This window comes from Brachyhypopomus gauderio, chromosome 4 (genome assembly GCF_052324685.1).
Source record: "Brachyhypopomus gauderio isolate BG-103 chromosome 4, BGAUD_0.2, whole genome shotgun sequence".
NCBI classification, from domain to species: Eukaryota; Metazoa; Chordata; class Actinopteri; order Gymnotiformes; family Hypopomidae; genus Brachyhypopomus; species Brachyhypopomus gauderio.
This window is the reverse complement of record NC_135214.1, coordinates 7,818,807-7,834,295: the sequence shown is the minus strand read 5'-3', so window position 1 is coordinate 7,834,295 and position 15,489 is coordinate 7,818,807. Positions and strand designations below refer to the sequence as shown.

The window sequence follows — 15,489 nt, the reverse complement described above, 5'->3', positions numbered from 1 at the left end:
CGTCTGCCCTGACCAGAGCCATTCTTGTCCTGTGACTAATAAAACCCACTGGTCTGCAAACATCTGTCTGTGACGGCTCCCTTTCAGTAGGACTCTGGGTATTGTTGCTTAGTTTATATTATGCTGTGCATATGGACTAAACCTGTGTTGCCAGCACTCTCGTGTTTATATTGTGCACTATGGACATTAAAGATGTGCCTCCACCACCATTGCTATCGTCTTCCTCCTGACACTGCGAATTAGCTGTAGAGTTGTACTTCAGCTTGGACAGTTGTGGGTGTTATTGGTATTTGCAGTTTTCCATGTAATTTGTGTACTGGTTTCATTAAAGCCAGTTCGTGAAAGCAGTCTAACCCAAGCCAAGAGTCTCACTCTAATGTTATGTTAGTGGAAGTATCGTGTGCTTCTGCTTGAGGAGATGATCTCCTCTAACCATTTCAAATGCTGTCTAATTGCTGTCTTAACATGTTAAACATGTAGATGCATTTTTATAGTATAGAAAGTGTTTTTATTTTCTTGTTATTAAAAGTCATTGAAGATACTGGTGAATGGAACTGATTCTGACTTATTAAGTACATTCTTTTTACATGTATGTTTTACAAATAAACATCAGTGAACTGAAGCAAGTGGAACTTTACCCATTTACCCAAGGTTAGGTTTTGCATGACACAGATAATTTAAGGATGTGGCAGGTGTTTGGTTAAGCTCTAGGGATCTTTAGTAAGACTGCAGAGATGCTGAGGTGAGTGTAGATCGCTCCAGGGTATTCTTCACAGCATGACTTGTCTGATTCCAAACAGTGCTCACAAGGCAAAGATACTAATTAGACATTTTACAAATCTATTTTTAACACATACGCCACGTGATGAATAAATCATGATAAATGTGGCACTGACCCAATCCTACAGTACACTTATATGTACACTAATGCAATACCAAAACAGGAACAAATTACCGGTTTGAGTAAAACCGGATGAACAGTGAGTGATGTTGAGGATTCACTATTCAAAATCACATTATTGTTGTTTGTAATTCGGTATTCAGAATTTTGTATTATTTTTTTCAGTATTCATGCAGTTTTCAGTCATGTTTGCCTTTTCCTATACATTGCACATGGAAATTCACCTTCCATAGGACATGCTAGGGTCAGGGTCAGGGTCAGAAATACTTCATAGGTTTTGTAGTCATTTTCTATGCCTCCTGTCATCTCCCTCTTTACATGGCCAAAGAAGACACATATTGACAGAGAAGACACATATAGGAATACAGATGTATGAAAATATAGACAGAGAAGAGACATACACACGTATAGACCTGATTGGATTAGGAGGTCAGGATGTGTCAAGACCAGATAACTGGAATGAAGCAGACTGATGGAGGTGCTGTGGAAGGCTGGTGGAGGTGATGGAGGTGGTGGAGCCAGTGTTGAGAGGTGCCTCTCCAGACCTGAATCAAGGCTGGTGGAGAGGAATCCTTGTATGGACACTGGCTCGTTCTGACACCATGTCACAATACTTAAGTCCAATGTACCATTTATATTTTTTAATATTATGTTAAATTATGCATTTATCAAAGAAAACAAGTATTTGCTCTTTTTATATTAAATTAATTTGCTATTACATGATTTTGCGGTTGTAAATATTCTTTAGAGCTCTGCACAATATAAGTAGCATTTACATTTCTGCTGAATTGCACCACAGAAACATTAAATAAGCAAATTGTGCCAAGAGAAAATAAAAATACTATGAGAATATGTTAATGTTTGATCGCGCTCAGTTTTTTACTTTTAATTCATGCTGTCTTATCATCTCACCTCACTGGATTCTCTCCACTTTTCTGTATACAGTATTTTTTCTTGTTTTGCCTGTTCGCTGTTTATGAGCAGTCAGAGCAGGAGATCTGATCCTGGCTCAACATTGCCCCCAAGAGACGTTCAGATGAACTGCAACACATTACCAACGAGGACAATGAGCCCAAAGCGGAAAGCTGTATCTCACCTTCAGTGTAACAATCCATTCTGTGTTTTGTTCATACTTTATAGTTCACTATCCATTATCATAGTGTGTGAGGGAAATGAAGCCACGGTAAAGGTGTCTAGGTTAGGTGGGTTAGGTAATCATCCATTTTGGACACCTAAGTGTTTGAATAAATCAGGAAAAAATGATTATTGATTAATATATATTAAGATTAATTCTCAACTCTGATCTATTGAGGCATTTAATAAATTCATGACACTCTTTCTCTCTCTATCTTTCTCTCTCTCACATACACATACACACATGGTGCATAAGGTGTTTTCTGTGACTAGCTCAATTATGGATTACAAACAAATTGATTGTTGTTTGCACTGACAAACTGAGACGTCATTGCATTGATGTGTGTACATATAACAGTAGGGAGGTAGGGAGTTACCTGTCCTTTATTTATCCTTGTCAACTACATTTTGACACTCGGGATGCCATCAGTCAATGTACATGTAATTTAACCCAATATTTGGTGTTTAAGAGTGCAGTAACCTCAGAGTCACAGGGAGATTCTGGAGTTTCAGAGTGGGGCTTGGCTTCATTTTTGAATTACAGTTGTGCTAGAAGAGATGCTCTGTCCTACATACAATAGGATGTCATGAATTAAATACAAATATCACAAAGTTCAAAAAATAGAGAAAGCATGTGTGACAGAGAGAGAGAACAGAAAAGATGTGTGTGTGTGTGTGTGTGTGTGTGTGTGAGAGAGAGAGAGAGAGAGAGAGAGAGTAATACTGAGTGAAAGAGAGAGTGTTTGATGGAGAGTGAGAGAGCAAGAGAGAGACAGACAGAAAGAGAGAGAAATGACTGCACAGAGCTTTTTTCTCTGTGACCCATTTTACAGCAACTTGGTCAAGGTGGAAACAAACAGGATGTGACTTTATGTCCAGATAGTGTCATCTCACATTTAACAGCTCCTTACAGTATCTGTGCCATACTCCCAAAGGTCTGTTTGCTTTTATTAATGATACTGCATGACACATTGTTGTCTTTATTTGAAAATGAGAGCGATGTTTTGTTTTGCATCACTAGTAATGTGTTTCTGAAGTCTGAGGATTAAGATCCAAACGATTTGGATCATTTACTGATAGAGTGGTACGGTCCAATACCAGTAATGAGCTAGATACTTTACATCACTGATAAAATGGTACGGTCCAATACCAGTAATGAGCTAGATACTTTACATCACTGATCGAGTGGTTCGGTCCAATACCAGTAATGAGCTAGATACTTTACATCACTGATAGAGTGGTACGGTCCAATACCAGTAATGAGCTAGATACTTTACATCACTCATAAAGTGGTACGGTCCAATACCAGTAATGAGCTAGATACTTTACATCACTGATAAAGTGGTACGGTCCAATACCAGTAATGAGCTAGATACTTTACATCACTGATCGAGTGGTTCGGTCCAATACCAGTAATGAGCTAGATACTTTACATCACTGATAGAGTGGTACGGTCCAATACCAGTAATGAGCTAGATACTTTACATCACTGATAGAGTGGAATAGTCCAATACCAGTAATGAGCTAGATACAGTACTTTACATCACTGATAGAGTGGTTCGGTCCAATACCAGTAATGAGCTAGATACTTTACATCACTGATAGAGTGGTACGGTCCAATACCAGTAATGAGCTAGATACTTTACATCACTGATAAAGTGGTACGGTCCAATACCAGTAATGAGCTAGATACTTTACATCACTGATAAAGTGGTACGGTCCAATACCAGTAATGAGCTAGATACTTTACATCACTGATCGAGTGGTTCGGTCCAATACCAGTAATGAGCTAGATACTTTACATCACTGATAGAGTGGTACGGTCCAATACCAGTAATGAGCTAGATACTTTACATCACTGATAGAGTGGAATAGTCCAATACCAGTAATGAGCTAGATACAGTACTTTACATCACTGATAGAGTGGTTCGGTCCAATACCAGTAATGAGCTAGATACTTTACATCACTGATAAAGTGGTACGGTCCAATACCAGTAATGAGCTAGATACTTTACATCACTGATCGAGTGGTTCGGTCCAATACTAGTAATGAGCTAGACACTTTACATCACTGATAGAGTGGTACGGTCCAATACCAGTAATGAGCTAGATACTTTACATCACTGATAGAGTGGTAGGGTCCGAAACCAGTATCAAAGATCATTAGCAACATGCTGGTATCATCAGATATTATTATTATTATTATTATTATTGTTGTTGTTGTTGTTGTTGATTATTTAATAGTTATGTAATCTGAGACAAACAAAATTTATTTGATACGGAACCATTTTTATTCAATGTCATGAACCCAGTAAATTGAGTTTGCCCTTGCTCACACTAGGTGCACACACCTCCTCTCAGTGAGGAGTCAGAAATGTGTGTCACATCCAGGGAGAGACTTACAGGACATTGTATACAGGAAATTACTATGCAAATATGTTTTTTTACAGAAGCAGAAGACATGAAGAACATGGTGATTGCATTCTGTTAAACCACTCAAGCTGGCATAGCCTGCTTTGTTTTCAGACTGGCCCATTGTCAGTAGCCTGTGAGAATGTTGCTGATGGTTGAAGCTGCTAAGGAAATATCAGAAATCTCAGGTTCACACCAAATGCTGTTTATCTGCAAGATAAGACATAATCATCATAAGCATTAGAGCACTCGTAAATTCATGCTGTAATATGCACTGTGGTCACTATATTTGACAGTAAATACATGATTCTGGTGTTATAGGTTTGTAGATAAACTGAGGCTGACAGCCCTCAGGACGACCGGTTCCTCACAACCGTACTACTGGCTCAGGACCCTTCACCATGTTGAAGAGCTCCGCTGCACTTCATGCAGGAGGGGGAAGGGACCCAGACTGCTCTGCATATCAAGCCCTCTCTGACCATCTGCTTTTGGTTTCCAGCTCCTCTGAGGCGGCCTGTGTTCCTCCTCTGTGCTGCTTCTCCTCCAGGATTCCAGCATCCCACTCAGGGCACACTGATGATATTTCACACAAACACAAATAGGCTGGACTATCCGGTCTCAGGACTCTCAGGTCTCTGGACTCTCAGGTTCTTCTTCATGTTCTTGCCCTCATCATCAGCTGTCACTGGGATTGACTGTGTTTTGCACCATCCCCTGGAGCTGCAGACCAGAACACATCAAAGAGCATCTCACTTCATAAGAAGAAGAAAACTGCCAGCCACTGTTTAAAAAAAAACACTAAGATTTTCCTCAGACAGCAATAGCTCAGGTGTGGTGTATCCAGCAGATATACAATAGGTCTTGATTATAGACAGTTGTCCATAACATAGATGATACGTCTTTATGATATAGATGGTGTGTATAATATATAGATAACAAATCTTGCTGATGAACTGTTTGTCCAGAGGATAAGAAGATGGAAGGCAGCATTAGCAGATGGTGCCTGGGGACAGCAGGTGTATGTCCTCCCTATCAACCTTGTTCCTCAGCAGCCTGAGTGAGAGAAACAGCACATACTGGTCACTCCCCTGTAGGACATAGAGGAAGATCAACAGACCTGGAGACACTTGTGAATAATGCAGGATGTCAAGTAGAGAGACAGGTGTTTCACCAAGGTGCTTAACCCAGATGGTTCATACAGGTATACAGATTATTCCACTCAAATTAATATATTTGAACAGAGGATATTTTCCTAGCACAGAAAGACCATTTTGATGTTGTTTTGGTCCACCATAAGCAGTCCAATAAAATGTCAGAAATGGGAATACTATCAGCAGTTATCCAGTGGGGATTTTTTTCCTTAAGTTTGAGATCTGAGATCTGAACCTCTTTGAGATCTGTACCTCTTGGAAATCAGTTCCACTCTGAGATCTGTTCCACTGTGGCTTACAGTGGTTGATATGTTGCAGGCAAGCCGAAGGTCAGTGTGGATCTGAAAGCCACTGGGATCCTTTTCCTTCCCATCTGTTCCCTTTCATTCAGACTAGAGCTTTGCATCATCTATATGAAAAAAGATTATTCCATTAACATGATACAATACTTAAAGTGTTTCAGACCATTCAGTTCTCTTCTTGTGAAGATTAAATTAATTAATGTCTAAATAAAGCATGCTCACATTCAATTTTGTACAGAACCCCGAGGACCCAGCGGCCCTGACCTCTGATCTGAGCCTTTGTCCAACCAGCCCAGAACAGCTTGTCACTTCTCTTTACCGGCTGTCAATCGCATCTCTGCGACAGACTGGCTTTGACACTGATGCAAGCTGAATGTCTTCGGTGTTGAGACCTAATGACCAACAATTATGAATCAAAACCTTCTCAAAAGGTCTCTACTCACTGCAGTGTCGTGGCAGACCTTTCAACATTGTGTTTTAGTTCCTGCCTTTAGTTTGATTCTAGATGTGACCAGTGACATGCTTGAACTGGCTAAGGTGCAGATGTAGATGTAGGAAAATCAATGTAAAGCACAATAATAGTGCAAATATGATACAATGAACACAACATACACTTACAAAACCGCAACAAGTATGTGCCACAAACTGATGCCAAGGAATTACAGAACCATTAACAAAACAATGATCAGCAACAGGGGATTGAAAACAGGGTGAATAAATACATAGACTAATGACAGAACTAACAAGGGACAGGTCAGAACAATAATGAGGGGGTGTTATTAAGAGGAAAAACAAAAAAGCACAGAGAACGAAAACAAGGAAGTGATTGACATGTAGCTAGAAAGGGGCCAATCATGACAAGGAAAGCAAACATTCTTTTATTCAACACTTGTAGCAGTTCTGTAAGCAAAAAATATTATTTTTTAATATTAAGGCTAAACTACAGAACCAGGTTCCTTACCGTATGTCTGAACACCTCGGCCAGAGACCGAGGTGTCAAACAGCTGCTCAGCTAGACACCATGACAGTGGTCTAAATGTAGCTGTTTATAAGGACATCTCTCAGACTTCCGCGCGCATACACACACACACACACACACACACACACACACACTCACACACACACACACACTCTCCAAACACAAACACCACACACACACACACACACATACACACTCCAAACACAAACACCACACACACACTCTCTCACACACACACACACACACACACACACATTCCAAACACAAACACTACACACACACACACTCCAAACACAAACACCACACACACACTCTCTCTCTCTCTCTCACACACACACAAACACACTCCAAACACAAACACACTCCAAACACACACACACACACACACACACACACACCACAACTACCCATCCTTGCTTTTTCTTTCCTCTTCTCATGTTGTGACGAACTTGATTTTTACTATCATACTTTTGTAGTTTTGAAGATTTCTACTCTGAAATAACTTGAGTTTAGTGTTGTTTAATGTTGTTATATTTTTACTTCACATCGTGTATATGATGTTTCATCATCGTCACCATCATCATCATCACCACCAGCAGCAGCAGCACCACATGACAACTGCGTTGGTCCCTGCTATGTAGCTTTGCACGAGTCATCGTCACATTCCTGTAGACGAGTAATGGTTGCCTGACGGAATGTGGATGCTGAAGAGAACATGATCAATCGCGATGTGGATCCACACGGTGCCAGCGCTCAGGACACGTACACGCAGAGTTCTCCCGCAGAAGAACACACCATGATCGTCTTGTATCTGGTAAGCTTAAGAAACCTGTTTGCCTTAGACATTCGTTTCCTGCCGCATTTATTTTGTAGCCTATCATTCGTTCTCTCTGCGAGATACAAACAAATTTAACAAGAAAAATGTAACTGCAAACGCTATGAACTATATTGTTCTAAAATACTTGTATGTGATACCCGTTAGATCTCTCTGTTATCTGTGTATGTTACTATCTATCTATCTATATAGATGATATATATAGGCAATTCATATATATGAATCCCACGAGAGGCTTCGTGTACTTTGCGAACTTCAACGTTGAATGCATCGCGCGTGAAGGTTTATTACCACAGTGTGAGAGTGACTGTCGTTGGACTAGGGGTGTGTTTCACACACACTTCTTCCTCGAACTTTATCCGTCCTCTCCTTAATGAACCTTTTACATAATCAGTGTTAGAAACGCCATTTCGAATTAAAGACGTAGGCTATTTATGAAGGCTTTTACCGCCCTGTATATTTCTGTATTGTCTGTATTAGACTGAGAAAATCTAAATTCACAAGCTACACCTACAATTCCCCGAAGCCTTATAGTGTACAAGGAAATCTAGTTCAGATCTTTCGAGGCAGCTGTCATATTTACACCCATGGTACCGTGGATGTTTATTTTATTTTTGAACAGGCTTCTTCCGTGCGGCAGTAAGACTGAATTCCTTCATTGTAGTCTACAGGAAACTGATTTACTTATTTTAAATTGGATTAAGTCTTGACGTTTCATGATGTTTTCAACACGTTTTCACAGGAAGCAATCAACCATCTCCAAAACTAATTAGTCGTTTCTCTCATTTTCTCTTTTCCTAGATGAGTAAACAGGTGCGTGCTGCTCTGAACTAAAGACCTTCCTCCCTTTAAACATGAATATCTGGATATCAGTTCTCTCTTTTATTGCCACACATCTCAGCTTTGTTAAGATGTTTGACATTTATGGGGAAATCTGTTCAGGACTGTGTGTTTGTGAAGAAAGAGAGGGAGCTCTAACAGCAAACTGTGAGAACAGAGGCCTGCTCAGCCTTTCTGATGTCAGACCTTTGCACTTCAATTCATATCATTTACTGCTCACTGGAAATCTTCTGAAAAAACTTTCACTCAATGATTTTGTGCATTATGAAGGACTCACAATTTTGCATCTAGGCAACAACGATATAGCTGAGATTGAGAATGGGGCTTTTAATGGACTCCAGGGACTCAAACGCTTGCACTTAAACAACAACAGAATCGAAGTACTAAATGATGATACGTTTGTGGGCCTTGACAGCCTGGAGTACCTTCAGATTGACTACAATTATATCAGTCACATTGAGGCAAATGTTCTGAACAGACTATATCATCTGGAGGTACTAATTTTGAATGATAATCTGCTATCTGCCCTGCCAAAAAACATTTTTCAATTTGTTCCTCTAACCCATCTTGACCTAAGGGGGAACCAACTTAAAATGCTGGCTTACACTGGCCTTCTTGAACATATGGGTAACATTGTGGAACTGCAACTTGAAGAGAACCCATGGAACTGTTCGTGTGAGCTTATTGCTCTGAAAGCCTGGCTAGAAAGCATATCCTACACAGCACTGGTAGGAGATGTGGTGTGTGAGACGCCGTTCAGGCTGCATGGCAGAGACCTTGATGAGATCTCGAAGCAGGAACTGTGTCCTAGAAGAGCCATAGCTGCATACGAGATCCAGGCTGAACCTGCCCACAACACCCACAGCCTCCTCAGGACCACGTCGGCCTCAGCAACTGGCACCTTACCAGCTTCAACCCACCAACCCACAAAGAGCAGCCATCAGTCAGGGACACTACGGGCCAAGCCCACCCCACGTGTCTCCTCCAGCTGGCCGCAAAACTTTGGACCAGCCGTGGGCTTCCAGACCAAATCCCCAGTGCCTCTGGACTGCCCTCATGCGTGCACCTGCAATCTCCAAATTTCCGATCTTGGATTAAATGTGAATTGTCAGGAGAGAAAAATTGAGCGTATCTCGGATCTAAACCCCAAACCTTATAATCCAAAAAAGATGTATCTCACAGGAAATGACATCACTTCAGTACACGTTTCAGACTTTGAGGAAGCTACCAGCTTAGATCTGCTTCACTTGGGAAACAATCGCATAGCCACCATACACAGCAGAGCATTTATGAAGCTGACACACCTGCGGAGGCTGTATTTGAACGGAAACTTAATAGAGCGGCTTACGGATGATATGTTCTGTGGTTTAGAAAGTCTTCAGTTTCTGTACTTAGAGTACAATATCATTAGAGAGATAGATGTGGGCACCTTTGAGCAGTTGCCCAATCTGCAGTTACTCTTCCTCAACAACAACCTTCTCAAAGTGTTACCCGTAGGCCTGTTCAGAGGATTACGCCTGGCACGACTGAATCTGCGCAACAACCACTTTAGAAACCTGCCCGTTAGCGGTGTTTTGGAGGATCTTCAGTCATTAGTGCAGATAGATCTGTTTGAGAACCCCTGGGATTGCTCTTGTGCTGTTTTAGAGATGAAGAACTGGTTGGAGCAACTCAGTGCTGGTACTGTGGTGAACAGTGTGGTCTGTGAGTCTCCTCTGAAGCTGTCGGGAGAAGATATGCGTTATGTTCATTCCTCTCGTTTCTGCCCAGACACCTCACATGTGCAGACCTCCATTGTTCCTCCTTCGGAAGCATCCTTCCCTGGCAGCACCATCACCTTGGAGACCACGCCGGATTATGACGCGCAGTATCCCACGGTCCCTCTCTCCGTGCTCATCTTGACTTTGCTCCTCCTCTTCATCATGACAGTGTTCATTGCCGCAGGACTGTTTGCGGTTACGATGAAGCGGCGCCACAAGGCGCAGCTCTCCGCCTCCCTGCAGGCCAGCGGGACCTCCTTCACCACGCTTTACCGTGACAAGACCGCTCCAAAGATCCGGACCTCAGCTGGTCACGTGTACGAGTACATCCCTCCTCCGGCCCAAGGCACTTCCAGAAGTGCCACGTATGGCCTCGCTCATGGTGCTGCAGGAGGAGCGTGTCGAGACCTGGATGAGCTGAATGGCGTACTGGTCTCCAACTCCGATGAGGAAGGAGGCAGCATTGCGGTTGGCTCAGTGCTGGGTGCAGGCACACCACATCCCCTTCACCGAGTCTCACATCTCCAAGATAATGGCTGTTTTTATCAGCACTTCCTGGCAGGAGACCAGCATGCGTCCTACAGGGCCAGTTTGCCATGTAAGCATGGTGGGCGTGTTTCGGGACACTACGCACCAGACTGTGACGTCCAACTTTCGTATTTGCATCCAGAGAGGATGCAGCAGACAGTGACGTACTGCGCAAGACCAGCCTCAGTCTCCGTAGAGCCGAACAGGAGTGAGTACTGGGAACTGAACGCAAAGCTTCACTTTGAACCAGATTATCTGGAGGTTCATGAGAAAAGAACTTTCACTCAGTTCTGAGCCATGTTTGCTACACCAGCCTTCCTCTCCCCATCTACAGCTACAACCACAACACCACCAGGTTTCGCTTCTGGTTTTGCAGTGGGTTATATAATATCTCACTGCTATTTGAACTTGTTTTATTTTCCAAATTCTCCAGTCTGGTAAACAACGGAGATGTTTCCTTTAAAGTGAAGAGTCATAGATGACTTTCTTAATCTATATACTCATCACAAAGTTTAATGTAATCTTGCTTGAACTGAAGATCTTGCTGAGTTACATTTAAATAACACTGACTTGAACTGTAAGTTTAATTTTATTTTACTTGTGACTGGGACACGATGCTCCTGTTGTGCCCTGTTGGTGCTACTGATTAACTGTAGTCATTATTCATAGTAGTTTTTTTCGTAGTTTTTGTGTTTCGTGGTCTCTGCAGATTTTGCACTACACCATATAAAAGGAGCTAAATGTAATATTTTACATTTCAAATGATCTTTATAAGATCTTCAAAGTCATTGTCCATTAAATCGAACAAGTACTAAATAGACACATGCCAAATAAATATATTAAATCAGAGTAAAATATTTATTCACAAGCAATTTTTAGTATTGACATCTCAGACATTTGTGTCTTTATTACTGACATCTCAGACATTTATTTCTTTTAAAACGACACTTCAAGCCATGCTGCAAATGACGCGAATCAGCAGGCATTCAGACGTAATAATATGAAAGTGTTTTTGAGTTAAGACCTTAAAATAGGCTGAACAGGATTGGTTTGCATGTAAAGGCTCTACACAAGCACAACATGAAGATGAAGCTGCCTCAATACCTTGTCACAGAGTCATGACTGAATGGAAGACCATGTCACAGTGGCTGTGCAGTACTCTAAGTGCTTTTTACATTTGCCGGCTGTATTACTTCCAGCAGCAGTGAAGATGTGTTAGAGAGCAGACTGCAGGTCCAGCAAAACACAGCGAAACACCCACTGGTGTTTTTCATTCCCTCTCACATTTCTCAGTGATGTCAGTGAAGCAACAGCAGGAGAATTTCTTTATACACAAGGGTTTGTGATTTACAGTGAAATTCTCATGCAAAGCTTGATGCAATATGTAAAGAATCTTTTGCAAAACCAGCTTTCCACAATCCTTAAATACAGATTCTAATTCTGTTGGTTGTTCTTTAATTATTCAGTTATTGTGTGTGTAAAACTTTAGATACTGTTTAAAATCACACTGATGTGATTATTTTGGTTGCGTTGTGGTTGCACTTTGATTGTAAATTTATTTTTCTTTTCATTCTGTGTGCAAATGAAATATGAACTGACCCAGCAGAGTGTGTGGTACCTCTCCAGATTTTGCACTGATATTCTCATATGTACAGTACACACTAATATGTAATATGATCTTGGCAACACACCAAACATGTGACTTGTTTGTTATCAGCCCAACTGGTCGTGTTACAAATGAATAAATTATTATATATTTTTCTTTCATTTGTTTCATAGGCGTTAGAGATTCTTGAATGTGGGTATTGTGTTTATTTAATATTTCCAAGTGTATTCATTAAAATTCATTAAACTTACTTTGGTATTTAGCATATGTTCAGTTTAATATTCAACATATATTTCATGTATTTATGCAAATAAAGAATTTAGTAACAATTTTGACATTTGATGAAATTATTATTTTTGTTAATCATAAAAATAGAATTTCCTGCATAGTGGTTTTAAAACTAATTAAAACCACAAGTATGTCTTCTTGTGAGCCTCCTCGCCCCACAGAGAGGAAAATATTCACATCTTGCTGCTGAATCACTGTGCCAAGTTCTGAAGTGCAAAAGTATCAGTGAAAAATTGCATTCCCTGGTGTGGACTGGTGAGGACTGGTGAGGACTGGTGTGGACTGGTGAGGACTGGTGTGGACTGGTGTGGACTGGTGAGGACTGGTGTGGACTGGTGAGGACTGGTGAGGACTGGTGTGGACTGGTGAGGACTGGTGTGGACTGGAGGCAGGAGCTGCACTTACAGAGCTATAGTGAGAGCCCAGCAGTCTTGTGATTGTAATACAGAACCACATGTAGTTTACACGTGTAGTTTGACTGCTGCTACACTGTAGCTGAGGCAGAAATGATAATGCAAGAAAATTAGTTCTTGTTTTCTAGTCAGTGCATCATTGCATCATCGTTACTACCTGAGCCGTGGTGGTTATGCCCTTCACTCGGGGAAATCACTGTCGGGGAAACTCACTGTCACAGCTCTGTAATATGGAGATGCTTAAAAAGTAGGAATATTGATCTGTGTGTAGAAGTGTTGGGAAGCATCTGGCCGCATGTGGAAGTGTGTGGAGCAGTGTGGAAATGTATGGAAGCGTCTGGCCACGTGGGGAAGTGTCAGGAAGCGTGTGGAAGTGTGTGGAAGTGTGTGGAAGTGTCTGGAAGCGTGTGGAAGTGTGTGGAAGCGTGTGGAAGTGTGTGGAAGCGTGTGGAAGTGTGTGGAAGTGTGTGGAAGCGTGTGGAAGTGTGTGGAAGTGTGTGGAAGCGTGTGTCCACAGCAGCACAGGCATTCCGTCTTTTCCCTGCATTGCTCTGTAAGCTGATGAGAGGCATGGCACCCGCATTAAAGCATCTCTGAACGCCTCAAATGGTTTTAACACCACACGGCCCTGGGGGGCGACCTACATGTCTTCACGCTGATCACGGCATGTATTTTAATGAGGGCAGATAGTTAAGCAAGTGCTGTGGAATCAGCTAAAATGGGATCTGACTTGTGTGGAAAGTGAAGATGCTCAGATTTGTCATGCGAGAATGGAACACCATCAAGACACTAAAATCCTCACTGCCCAAGGGCTGGCATTTCCTTTGGGCTGTATCCATGGAAACTTGTCATGGTATGTTTCAAAGTGCCAGTGGTAATTTCTTGTTTGTGAGGGTAGATTATTGTTTGGGCACATTATTGCCGGGTTAAATCAGCAGTTACATCCTGTGTTCTGGTATGTAACTAGAAACAATTCACTCAGTGCCGTTGTGATCCAAATGCATTTCTGAGTACACACCTTTTACACAAGAGGCTTCAAGTGTTTTATCTACAATTCAGATCGTCCTTTCAAACCTCTGAGAGAGGTGACATTACCATCATCATCATCTGCTCTTGGCACTACTGGAGAACCTTGTCAGTGGAACATCTCAGCGTTGCTCTGGAGATAGGGAGAGGGAAAAGAACGAGAGAGAGAGAGAGAGACAGAGAGAGGGAGAATTTGCTGTAGTGACATTTATTTTGCCCTCAGTTTATTTCTTTAATAGTTGCTTTTATCCTTTTAGCCTTTTCTCATATCTTCTGCCTCCTCTACACAAATGACAACAGAAATGTGTGAACCCAGATGGAGAGGGTTAAAGGAGAAAGATAGAAAGAGAGAGAAATACAGCCAGATTGGCATTATGCAAGTCGGAGGAGCTGTTAGACACGTCACACATGAACACTAGCTCACTAGAGAAGAAACAAGCCAACACTCACACCACTCAAATCAGCACCCATCCTCACTAAAGACAACGGGACAGTATTTGGGTTTAAGACCCCCCTCCAGTGAGGCCAAAGATGGTTAAGAGAAAGATCATGCACTCTGTGGTGTTGTGCTGTAGAGTGGTGTGTTCTGGGGGACATTGTGTTCTCAGAGGATCTTTGCCTTGCAGTCCTGGTTTGCATAACTGATTGACTCAGTGTTGAGGGATGCTGTGAGCTCACCCTGATGCACAGGAACTAATCACTCCCAACTTTCGACGATCACTCTCAACCTTCTATGAACACTCCATGTATGTGATGATCACTCTCAGGTTGTGATGATCACTCCCAACCTGCCATGACCACTCCCTGCTACTGCACTGGCATGTGACATGAAACGTCACCTGCATGGCAGCTACATACATGTAGGATGGAGGAACAGATTCTTTTAAAAAAGGCTTGAAGCAGGGTTAGTGTTAGCAGGGTTTGTTTTAGGGTTAGCAGGGTTAGTGTTAGCAGGGTTTGGGTTAACAGGGTTAGGGTTAGTGTTAGCAGGGTTAGGGTTAGTGTTAGCAGGGTTAGTATTAGCAGGGTTTGGGTTAGCAGGGTTAGGGTAAGTGTTAGCAGGGTTAGTGTTAGCAGGGTTTGGGTTAGTGTTAGCAGGGTTTGGGTTAACAAGGTTAGGATTAGCAGGGTTAGCAAGGTTAGGAATAGCAGGGTTACGGCTAGCAGGGTTAGGGCTAACCAGTATTTTGGATTTCACTTTGCATCTGGCTGGAGGGCCTGTGTTATCATCAGCATACCTGAGAGGAGTGGGTGGAGGCTGTTCTGACTCACCTGAGAGCAGCGGGTGGAGGCTGTTCTGACTCACCTGAGAGC

The 15,489-nt window shown here is 42.0% G+C and overlaps 1 protein-coding gene and 1 long non-coding RNA gene across 3 annotated transcripts; one reads left to right on the top strand and one right to left on the bottom strand.

Moving 5' to 3' along the window:
* Positions 1-4,340: 4,340 nt before the first annotated feature.
* Positions 4,341-6,918, bottom strand: LOC143511582 (uncharacterized). Of its 2 annotated transcripts, none has more exons than XR_013130174.1 (4): positions 6,862-6,918; positions 6,123-6,292; positions 5,851-6,007; positions 4,341-5,500 (listed from the first exon to the last, which is right to left on the bottom strand). It is a non-coding gene; the product is annotated as an uncharacterized LOC143511582 (long non-coding RNA). The 2 variants fall into 2 exon arrangements; XR_013130173.1 differs by having other exon boundaries at positions 6,165-6,292.
* A 278-nt stretch (positions 6,919-7,196) lies between these two features.
* On the top strand, positions 7,197-12,758 carry slitrk5b (SLIT and NTRK-like family, member 5b). Its single transcript, XM_077001936.1, has 2 exons — positions 7,197-7,693; positions 8,516-12,758. Exon 2 carries the CDS (start codon positions 8,569-8,571, stop codon positions 11,134-11,136), a length of 2,568 nt encoding a protein of 855 aa, XP_076858051.1. The 5' UTR covers positions 7,197-7,693; positions 8,516-8,568; the 3' UTR covers positions 11,137-12,758.
* Positions 12,759-15,489: the final 2,731 nt, after the last annotated feature.